This window comes from Corvus hawaiiensis, chromosome 15 (assembly GCF_020740725.1).
Source record: "Corvus hawaiiensis isolate bCorHaw1 chromosome 15, bCorHaw1.pri.cur, whole genome shotgun sequence".
Lineage (NCBI taxonomy): Eukaryota > Metazoa > Chordata > Aves > Passeriformes > Corvidae > Corvus > Corvus hawaiiensis.
In genome coordinates, this window is record NC_063227.1 from 2,349,203 (window position 1) to 2,360,439 (window position 11,237).

The window sequence follows — 11,237 nt, forward strand, 5'->3', positions numbered from 1 at the left end:
CTGTAGGAGCTCAAGAGACTTTGTCCCCACACAGTTCTTGGTGGCCTTCTGTCCCCCAAGTGTGAGTGCTCTGTTTGAGCAAACGGAAAATAAACCCACACCACGGATGGGGTTAGAGATGGGAGTTTTTCCCCTTAGCTAGGCCAGGTGTAAAGTTAAAAGCCCTTCCAAAATTCCTGGCACACCCTCATTGCTGGCAGAACCCCTCCTGCAGATGTGATTTTGCTTTCTCCGTGTGCGGATGTGATTTCTGCCTCTCTGGGGGGATTTTTCCTTCAGGGCTGCCCCAGTCAGCCCCTCCCAGGCCCCAGCCCCGCTCGTGGAGCTGCAGAGGGGCTGGGCAGTGTGGGATCCACACGGGATCGCTGCTCCAACAGTGCCACGCTGTGGCCACCGCCAGCACCCTGCTCCGGGAGGGATGGAAGCAGCTCTTCCTCAGCCCTCTGCCTGCCCTGGCAGCCAGGACCAGGTTCCCCTCCCCTTAGGATGGAATCACTCCTGGGATTCCATGGCTTTTGGCTGGAGCAGCACCAAGGCCACGTGTCGCCCTACCGTCGTTCCAGAGTCCCTTTAGTACACAGCGGCTGTCTGAGGTCTCCTTTCACCCTGGCAGGTCATTGAGAAGAACCTGAGCGGCTGGTGGTACATCCAGATCGAGGAGAAGGAAGGCTGGGCCCCTGCCACCTTCATTGATAAGTACAAGAAAACCAGCAATGCCTCCAGGCCCAATTTCCTGGCTCCCCTTCCCAACGAGATGGCGCAGCTGCGGCTCGGCGACACCGACGGCAGCGCCGGCGAGGAGGCAACGGGGCCCTGCCGACCTCTGCCAGAGGCTCCTCCCAATGGCATGGACTGCACTGGGAGGTGGGGCAAGGACTGGAAGGGGAAGGAGGCTCCCGACAGCGGGGACCTGTCCTTCGCCGGGGGCTACGAGGAGATCTCGGACCGCGACACGGAGGAGAAGCCCAGCCTTCCGCCCAGGAAGGAGTCCATCATTAAGTCAGAAGGAGAGTTGCTGGAGAGGCAGAGACCTCCCCCCAAGCCGCCGGGCATGATTTTGCCCATGATCCCACCCAAGCAGTCGGCAGCCCCGAAGGACAGCAAGAAGCCGGAGCTCAAGCCGGAGAAGGGCAAACTCTTCCAGCTGAAAAACGAGATGGGACTGGAATGTGGACACAAGGTGTCGGCCAAGGAGGTGAAGAAGCCAAACCTCCGGCCCATTGTCAAGCCAACCAAGCCAAAAGCTGAGCCTGTGGAGGACAAACCTGACCCCATCACTCAGAACCCGTTTTTGAAGTCAAGACCTCAGATCAGGCCAAAACCCTCTGCGTCCCCCCGCGCTGACCCACCCCCAGCCGATGACAAACTGGACATTTGCAGCCTGCGGAGCAAGCTGAGACCTGCCAAGTGCCCAGAGAAACCCTCGGAGCAGGACCCCGCTGCCGGGGAAAGCTCCTTCAGCAATGCCACGGAGGCTGGCGGGAGGTTTCCGGAGCGGCCGGGCGTGGAGAGCAAAGCCCTGCCCAAGCTGGACAGCCACGGCCCCAAAGAGGCACTGCCCAAATCTCCCCTGGGCCCAGCAACCCCCCCCTGTGCCAGGGACGCCCCTCTGCAGCGCCCTGTGGTGCCACCTCGCAGGCCACCTCCCCCCAAGAAGATGGGGGGTCCTGGCTCCGTCCCCGCCGAGCCCAGGGCCCCAGCACGGGAAGCTCCCGAGATCAGGCCCTCTGCAGTGCCAGGGAGGCCCATGCTGGTCCCTCCCAAAGCCAAGCCCTTCCTCGCTGCCTCTCTCCAAGACGAAGCCAAAGCCAGAAGCAGCGTGAACCCAAAGGTCATCTCCAAGCCCGTGGAGAGAGCGGAGGCCAAGGAGAGGAGCTCAGCCCCCGTCTCCAGCCCGGACGTCTCCAGGGAAGCTCTTTATGTGGCAGTGGCGGATTTTGAAGGTGATGAGGAGACCAACAGCTTCAGAGAAGGGACTTTGTTTGAAGTTCGTGAGAAGAACAGCAGTGGCTGGTGGTTCTGCAAGGTCCTGACTGGGGGGCCCTGCTGGGAGGGCTGGATCCCTTCCAATTACCTGCGGAAGAAGCCGTAGCCACTCCTCGGCCTGCACGGCCCGAGGCTCCCTTGTCTCTCACCTGAGTATTTAATGAGCAGATTAATTTATAGTTTTCTGTAAGGCTGGCTTTAAAAGGAAAGATAATAATTGAGATCCCACTCCTCCCAGCTGGAGCCCCTTGGCAGCAGCTGGAGGGAGCAGCTCGGCCTCCCCTCCCCACCCCTGTGCTCCCACCCACCCTCCTCCCCACATTTTCCCCAAGGACTTGGCTCCCGTGGTTCTCTGTGCTGGGGAGATGGACCTTGAGTGACATTTTGCCACCTCTGTGGTGAATTAGAGAGAAATCCAGCAGCAGCCAGGTGGAGTGGTACCAACGAAGGAAATCACAGAAGGATTTGCCTTTCCCTGAAGCTCAGGGTCACGGGCAAGAGTTGCAGGGCACATTGCTTAGTCCAGGGATGTGGCAGAGCCACTGGGAACGTGGCAAAAAGGAGGAATGATTGCTGAGAACAGGTTCCTGTAGCTCTGTCCCTGGTAAAAGGCTGTGCCTTGCTCCCCCTTCACGGGGATCGTCCCTCAGCCCTTCCCTGCTCTACCATGACAAGTGTTAACTTCAACATCCTCCTGGTGGAAAAAAATAGGGAAAAATGCACCCTCATCTAACAGATCCTCTCTGTCTGGTCCAGGACAGCTCTCAGGCTTCTCCCCTGCAGTACTGCAACCCAACGTCAGAGGGGTTTTGCTTCTGGAGCTGAGGAATTCTATGCAAGGCACAGAGGACCAGAACGACCCCAAATGCCCTGGAAAAGGGATGCTTTGCTCTCCTCCCCACACAGACTGCCCTGCCTGTTGGACTGAGAGGGGACCACCCCTTTCCACGACCCACTGAGCTCCCCGGGCTGGCGGGCAGCAGCCGAGAGCTGGGTCCTTCCCTCGGTGCTGAAATGATCAAGTGCAATGCAGAATGTGGGAGCTCAGCTCCTCATCACCACCAGTTCTGAGGTGTGTCTGGTGCTCAGGGGCTGCCAACCTTGTTTGTCACCCCACCTGCCTGTCCTCCAGGTACTTGCATTTCACCCTGTGGGCCAGGTTGGCCTGGGGGAGGCTTCTGGGCAAGCAGAGCCTGAGGTTTTTCCATGCTGACATTCCTGCCTGCCAGTATCTTGCCCTCAGTGCTGCTTATCCCAGCAGGAGGATGAGCGTGGATGAGCTGTTGTTCCCCAGCGCTGCTTTCTTCCTTTCTCTCCTTGGCTTTTTGCAGCTTCAGGGCCACATTTCTCTCCAGAAGAGCTTTAAACCCAGTTGTCTGTGGGTTTCACAGAGCCACAGAGTTTTTGGGGTTGGGAGGGACCTCTGGAGATCATCCAGTCCAGCCCCTCTGCCAAGGCAGGGTCAGGTTTGGTGTTAACCAAGCCCTGTTGCCCTCTCTGGTCTAATTGTGTGTGTGAGCAATGCAGCCACATTGTTTTGCTGCAGAAAATAATGACAGTTTTCCCTCTCATTTGAGAATGGCTGAATCGAAGGAGCATTCTCCACTCCCCCAGATGCTCACTTCCTTCTCTCACCCATGTTTTCCACCCTGGGAATGTGGAGTTGAAGATCCAGAAAACAGTGGTGCCTCTGACCAGGATCATTCTGGGAGGGCTATGGGGCAGTTTGATCAGAGAAGTCCTGACCGTCCTCATCTCCAGAAGCCCCAAAATTCTTTTTCAGCCATGGGAATTCACGCACCCCGGTGTGTGGCTGATTCCTCTCCCTCCCACCTGCGGTTTTCTCGGGTGGCACATCAGCCCCTGATCTGGCTGACTCACCTGAGCTGGCAATAAGCACCGCATTTGCAACCCAGTGCAATAACAAAGCTCCTTGCGTGGCACATCGGGAGGTGTTGGTGTGCTCCCGGGAGAGCTGCAGGGTGGGCTGAGACAGCGCTGCCTTCGCTCTGCCTCGCTCCACTCAATCCCTTCTGCTTTGGAAAGGAGTGGGGACAGGATGAGTTAAGCCAGAGCTGCTCCACAGCCAAATCCAGCTCCCACAGTATCTGGGAAGGAGCTGGACCTGCATCCCTGCTCTTGACAGGGGATGGAAGGGCTGTGTGTCCTTTTCCCGGGCACCGTGCCCTTGCCCTGCCTTTTCTGGATGGCCTTTTAATCTCAGCTCTGCCTCAGAGACCTCTCTGCCCCGGCTCTCCTCAGAAAGTCCTGTGCTATTTGGGTGGCCTCGGCTCTAAATGAGGGCTGTTCCCTCTCCCCTCCCAGCCTGAGCCTCGGAACTGGTAGTGCTCCATTTTCCTGACACAAGTACTGTATTTGGCTCGCCGAGCGCGTGACAGGATCGCTCCCTCCTTCCCAAAGAGCTTCCAAGAGGGAGTGCCCCCGTGGGATCACCCTCAGGAGGTGCCCACACCTGCAGCCTTATCCCTTTTCCCACTCTCCTGTCTGCCCTGGGCTGGCCAAGCTCCTGTGGGGAACGTGCCAGGAGCCACTGGGCTGGCAGGGCTTTGTCCCCCACCTGATTTGTGCCCCTGGTCCTGCCCCAAGCCCGGCTGCCTCTCCTCGCTGTACCTCCCTGACTACCTCGTGAGGAGGAGGAGGGTGGCCAAAAGCACCCCAACCTCGGGGGTAGCCCCCCATCAGCCAAAGCCCAGCCTCCCAGAGCAGCCCTGGGATCGGGCTTTGTGGCAAGGGGGGCACTGCCGGGGCTTGGGGATCTGGGCACATCCTGGGTGGGCATCAGCCCTGCTGTGCCCAGCTCCTGCCAGGCTCCCCAGGCCCATTTGTTTGTCCACGTGTCTCTATATTATGTAATGTGTATAAATCTCCATTACGGGGGTGGGGGGAGGGCAGCAGAAGGTAGATGTAGCTGTGTCCATGCCCTGTCTATACCTTCACCTTTAAGGGATGGATTTTTTTTTTTTTTTTTTTTTTTTAATTTGCTGGGGTTTGTGTTGGTTTTTGTTTTGGTTTGGGTTTTTTTTCTTTTGTTTTCTTTTTGTAAGAAATAAAAAGAAACTGCTTGACTGGTTTCAAGCACCCTGGTGAACCCGTGTGTGTGGTTGGTGGAATTCTGGGGTGCAACTTGGGGTGCTGCTCTTGTGTCTGGGGCTGGTTTTGGGGTCTGTCTGTCCGTCCATCCTAGCAGGGAGGCTCATGGGGATCCTGACAGCTCCTTGTGTCTTCCTTGGTGCCCAAACTTTATGTCCCAACAGTGGAGTGTAGAAGTTTTTACTGTGAGTTTACTCAAACCACCAGGGTTTGGTGATTTTCAGGGAGTGCAGAGAGAGAAAGAGGCACTGCCTGTCCTGAGGGGCTTTGGGGGTTCAGGCTGGCCAGGGATCAGCTCTGTGGATAAAGTGGGGCAGCAGAGTGTCAAAAAAGGCATTTTGACATAAATTGTCAGGGTCCTTCAGCACCTGGAGCGAGCGAGGCGTTCTCGTGGACACTCAGCTCTGGCAGGGCGGAGTTGTGAAGGAATTTTTCCACTGCACATGAAGGAAAAAGGAAAAGGGAAAAGGAAGCAGGAAAAGAGAAAGGGAAAGGGAAGGGGAAAAGGAAACAGGAAAAGAGAAGGGGAAAGGGAAGGGGAAAAGGAAACAGGAAAAGAGAAGGGGAAAGGGAAAGGGAAAGGGAAGGGGAAAAGGAAACAGGAAAAGAGAAGGGGAAAGGGAAAGGGAAGGAGAAAAGGAAACAGGAAAAGAGAAGGGGAAGGGAAAAGGGAAGAGGAAAAGGAAACAGGAAAATGGAAAAGGTAAGAAGAAAAGGAAAAAGGAAAGGGAAGGGGAAAAGAAAAGGGAAGATGAAAAGGAACAGGAAAAAAGAAAAAAATGAAAAGGAAAAAAAGAAAATCAGCCCTCCTGCCCTGTCTGCATCACCCCTGGCTGCCACAGCCACAGCAGGGCACAGGAGGGGGCCAGGCTGGCAAATGCCTTGCCTGAGATTGGATAAGAAATTTGGGGCTCTTTGTGACGGCCACCAAACCCTTTCACCTCTGTAGCCCTGAAATACACCCTTGTCCCCCAAACTTTAAAGGATTTGCAAGGTTAAATGAGCAGCAAAGCCCATGGAGGGAGTGAGCAGCCACTGGGCAGTGACTCCCAGGAGCAAAGCTCAGGAAAAGGTTTGTAAAGTGTCTTTTTTGTGTCTTTTTAATTTCTTTTTTAAGCAGAGGTGCCTTCCCCTGCCCCTCTGGATCAGTGCTGCCCCACTTTTCAAACAGAGGACGTGCTCACCCCCTCACTCCCCCCCCAGTTCAAACTCTTTGAAACACTTCAGAGCACTCTGTACAAGCCAAAGGTTTATTTGTTTCATAAACAAGTCAAATTATATTCATGGAAAACAGGTAAATGGACAAAAGGAAAACACACAGCACTGAACACTATAGAGCACTGACATGTAGAGGTGCAGCTCCCTCCCTCGTGCGATGCCCTCCCTCCCCAGGCCCCCCAAAAATTTGCTTGAAAAGCCTAATACAGAGGTCCAAAATCTGATTCAGCTTCAACAAGATAATACAGGTCACAGTATTGAATCATAAACGACAAGGGAGGAACTGCCTCAGAAAGGGGGAGAGGTAAAAGAGTTCCCCCATCTCGTTTCTTTCTTCCTTTTTCTCCTTTTTTTTTTTTTTTTTTTAATTTTCAAAGGTCAAGGAGGAGAGGAGGGGAAAATCCATGGAAATAACACTTTTTCACTCATATATATATATATGTATATATGTGTACATATATATATATATATATATAAAGCAGGATTCTCAGTGAACACAAAATTCTATAAAACTACCATTGATCTGTGTTGGTTTTCTCCCCCCATCTTTTTTTTCTTTTTTTCTTTTTAAAAGTTGCTTTAAAAAGGATAAAAAGTGCACAGACACCCTTATAAGGCACAAACAGATCTCCTGTACAAATCATATATCATTGGACTGTTTAAAAAAAATAGCAATACGAATACTAACAATGAAATCTGTAAGAGGCTACCTTTTCCTGGAAATCTTTTTTTAATTTTTTTTTTTTTTTTGAGGCCTATTTTGGAAAATTCCTGTTGCTTTTGGATAGGCAGGGCCACAGGTCCACTGCTCTCCCATCCCGCTCGCCATGCTGGCCTCACTGGGTGCTGCCCCTTCTGCAAACTGGTTTTGGCTGCTACAGCAAAAATTCAGCCTCTGCAACGTGTCCTGAACAGCTCCTGGAGTGGATTCGGTGTTTCTCCTTGCTGGCTTAAAAATACAAAACAGAGCTACACCAAACAAACCCCACCCAGGCTGCGCCCACCCTGCTGCTGGAGGCGCTGAGGTGGCACCAAGCAGAGGGGCTCTGCCCCGCTGCTGTCACTGTGAGCAGTGAGCAGAGGGCACCCCTGAGGCTGGGACAGCAACCCCAGAGCTGGCCCAGACCTGATCCAGGCTGGGCATTCCAACAGCTTCCCTTGGATTCCTCCCCATGGAAAGGCTTCCCGCTGCAGGCTGTGCCCAGGCAGGTGCTGACACACCCTGGCACTGTTGTGCCCTTGGTGCTGTGCCCACTGCTCACAGCTGGACCTGGATCTGCCAGCGTGGGACTGGGAGATCCCTGGGAATGCAATCCCTGTGGTCCCTGGGGTGGAAGGAAGCAGGACAAGGCTCCAGAGGCAGGGAAGCTGCCCTGGCTGCCTCCTGTGGCAAAGGTGGACGTGAAAGGTGCAGTGGCTCTGCTGAGGGCGGTGGCACAGCCAGTGGCATGAGCCAGCTCTCCGAAAAGGGCTCTGCAAAGCTGTTGGGCCCTCGTGCAGGGCCATGGCTGAGAGATCTCGCTCCGCAGCAGCCTCTCGTTGATACTCTCATTAAAAATGTTCAGCAGCTCCTCAAGGATAAAACAAAAGGTTTCGGGGTGCCCTGTGAGCACAGCCCGCTGCAGGAGGAGGATGAGCTGCTCCCTGGGTGTGCCCTCCCCGATGGCAGCAAGGGACAGGGCTGGCACAGGGCCGGCAGGGCTGGGACAGGTCAGGACCCAAACCCAGCTCTCCTGGCACAGCCAAACCACCACCTGGGCTTCAGCACCGTGCACCCACCGCCTTGGAGGAGAGGGGGAATGGCCACAGATCCCTCAGGCTGCCCTGCTGTGCCCAGAAGCCCTGACATGTACAGGAGTTATTATTCTATTTTTCCTTTTTCCAGACTAAAATGTGGTAATTGCACCTTTCTAAATGCCGTTCTTACACACTTGGGAGCACACGGTCACCGAGCTGCAGTGACACAGCTCCTCTCATCCTCCCATTCCCATCCTTTTCGCCCCTCTTTAGGAGCCTGGACCAGCTGGAAACTGGCCAGGCTCAGGCTGAAGGACTGTGCAGAGGGCAGAGGATGGAGACTGGAGGGCAGCTCCTGCTGGAGCAGCCGGGAGGAGGATGCTGAGCTCCTCACACCAGCCCTAGTGCTGCACAGTCAGATGCTGCTCAGCTCATCCAGCTGCTGCCTGTAGCTGGTATCACACCCTAAACCCATTCACCATTTAAATCCCAACATCTCATAACAGCCTCAGGGCATTTTCCTTCCTCCTCAGTAAAGCCAAGTGAGATAGTCCCTGTTTTTCTCAACAAGGTCTCATCTACAGTTGAGACCCAGCGTGCAGGCAGCTGGGAGCTGTGCTGGGAAACCTGGAAAGGCAGGAGAAAACAGGTAAAGTCGGCACATAGAGTCCCCAGAAAAAAGGGTGAGCCTGATGGGACTGGGTCAGAAATGAATTTCTCACCAGAGCCTCCAAAAAATCCCCGTGGTGGGGCGGGAGGAAGGCTGAGCCCTGCCATGGCACCGGCTGCAGGGGAAGGTCAAGGACTGGTGACAGTCAGGACGGGGTGACACGGCAGCTGTGCCACCTGCCAGGAGGGCAGAGCAGAATGCAGGGGTGTGTGTGCCTGGAGGTGACAAATCCCCTCACTGCAGACAGCAGCATCCCGAGCCAGGACTGCAGTGTGCCCACCCAAACACCCCTGTCGTCCACAGGCTGTGATTTATGGCTTCAGAAGGCAGCAGGGCCGTGCCTGAGCTGCCCCTCACAGCTCCCTGCAGCTCCTTCATTCGCTGCAGGGGCTGCCTGGGCTCTGGGTGGGCTCGTGCTCCTCGCTGCTCCCCCAGGGCAGCTCCCTGGGTCTCAGCCTCCATGGCCAGAAGTCTCTGTTCTGCCACAGAAAGAAAAAGCTGCTTTATCTAAGCCCAGACCAGCTCCTCCATGTCCCCACGAGCCAGTTCATGGGGACACAACCCAAACAAGTGACAAGCTGGCTGTGCCACTATCTGGCCTGAGCTAGTTCTCCTTACATGACATTTCCAGATCCATTCTGTCCACTTTGAACCCTCCCGCTGGGCCTCGTCCCAGTTTTGCTCCACCACAGCACAAGCCCCTGGCAGCAGCCCAGAGCTGTCGGGTTTTAGGGTCGGGAAGCCCAGTGGCACCCAGCTTTGCCCAAGTGGCAACTTCCCCATCCCGACGCGCACCACAGCGAGCCTCCCCCGCAGCGGGAGGAGGGAAAAAAGAGCCTTTGCACGGGAAATTTCTCATCTGCAGCTGCCTCGGGTCCCGGCGATTCCCCGGTTTGGCCTGGCCGGCACGGCCCCACACAATCCTCAGCTTTGCTCCCTGAATTGTGCCCTACCAGTCAAATAAGGAAACACAGATAACGAGCCACTTGATAACGACTGACCAGCACGATAACCCATAAGCAGGGACGGAAAGGCGTGGTTTGCTAGCGGCGTTCCCCCTTCCTGCAGCCCGGGACGGGCGCTACGGGCGGTAGATTTTGATCACATCTTTGATGACCCGTCGGCAGATGGGGCAGCAGGCGTTGAGCTGCTTCTTCAGCTTAAGACCACAGGTGTTGCAGAGGCACATGTGTCCGCAGGTGTAGATCACCGTGTCCACCTCGCTGTCAAAGCACACGGTGCACTCCCCGTTCTTGCTGCTCGATGGCTCCGGAGGGGAGAAGACAGGAGAGATGGGGGGGCTCAAAGGGGAGCTGGGGGCAGTCACTGCAAAAGAGGAGGGGGGAATGAGGTTGTTTAGCCACCAGGATGGGGCAAAGCTGACTCTGTACAGCGCACACATTTAAATCTGTTTTTAAGGCTCTTCAACGGGATGGGGCAAAGCTGACTCTGTACCGTACACACATTTAAGTCAGTTTTTAAGGCTCTTCCTTCCCCAGTCATGGCCTGGTTCTTTGGCCAAACAAATCCCAGTGTATTCCAACCAGCAGCAGTTACAGCTCTGGAAGAGCCTGTTATCCCTTTCCTACACGTGGGGCAGGTATCCACATATTTTTTGAACACTTGTAGGGATAGCGATTCCTTTCCTGGGCAGCTTGTTGGATACCTGATTCTCCTTTCCATAAAGAAATTATTCCTTATATTCAAATTAAACCACTCCTGGTGCAACGAGATGCTGTTTCCTCCCTCCTGTCCCTGTTCCCTGCGAGCAGAGCCCGACCCCCCCGGCTGCCCCCTCCTGTCAGGGACTTGTGCAGAGCCACAAGGTCCCCCCTGAGCCTCCTTTGGTCCAGGCTGAGCCCTTTCCCAGCTCCCTCAGCCACTCCTGATAGGACTTAATTCTCCAGACCCTTCCCTGGACACGCTCCAGCACCCCAGTGTCTTTCTTGTCATGAGTGGCCCAGAACTGGACACAGCCCTCGAGGTGCCTCAGCAGCGCCCAGCACAGGGGACAGTCACCGCCCTGGTCCTGCTGGTGCTGATACAACCAGCATGCAACCCTTCTTCAGGCCATGAAAACCTTTCCAGCACTGGGTTTTCTTCCCATTCCTTCTCTTGGCCTGGCAGGAGAGGTAACATCCCCCCCTGAGAGCTGAGGGCTGCCTGTCCTTACCCAGCGAGGACTCCGAGGCCGACGAGGACCTGTTGACGCTGAAGGCCATGTCCGAGTCGCTGTCGTACTGGGAGCCACCGGGGGATCCTGAGGGAGACACCGTCACTGGGCTGGACTGCACCGTGCCTGGGAACACAGGAGAGAGCTGAGCCCACAGAGGAACACCCCAATCCCAGCCAAACCCCCTCAGCCTGCTGAGCTGCTCCCACTCCATCTGCACAGGGGCTTCAGGGCAGCTCCTGCTGCTGAGTTAATGCCGCCCTTTATTAAGGATACAGGTCAAGATTTTGGATGTGACCCCAGGGCCTGGACCTCGTTATGCCTCTGTATGAAGCCTGTTCA

General features: G+C 55.4%; 2 protein-coding genes across 7 annotated transcripts in view; one reads left to right on the forward strand and one right to left on the reverse strand.

Moving 5' to 3' along the window:
- The window catches only part of SH3PXD2B (SH3 and PX domains 2B), a 60,803-nt gene extending 55,708 nt beyond the window's left edge, over window positions 1-5,095 (forward strand). For all 6 annotated transcript variants that reach the window (XM_048319978.1, XM_048319979.1, XM_048319983.1 and 3 more), the window contains one exon: window positions 614-5,095. In XM_048319978.1, coding sequence (XP_048175935.1) covers window positions 614-2,092 — 1,479 coding nt within the window. In that variant the 3' untranslated portion in view covers window positions 2,093-5,095. The remainder of the gene's footprint in view (window positions 1-613) is intronic.
- Window positions 5,096-6,333: 1,238 nt separating this feature from the next.
- NEURL1B (neuralized E3 ubiquitin protein ligase 1B) overlaps window positions 6,334-11,237 on the reverse strand; it is a 32,215-nt gene continuing 27,311 nt past the window's right edge. Inside the window, exons 4-5 of the mRNA XM_048319952.1 lie at window positions 10,896-11,021; window positions 6,334-10,048 (exon numbers count right to left, since the gene is read on the reverse strand). Of these exons, the coding sequence (XP_048175909.1) occupies window positions 9,804-10,048; window positions 10,896-11,021 (371 nt within the window). The 3' untranslated portion in view covers window positions 6,334-9,803. The remainder of the gene's footprint in view (window positions 10,049-10,895; window positions 11,022-11,237) is intronic.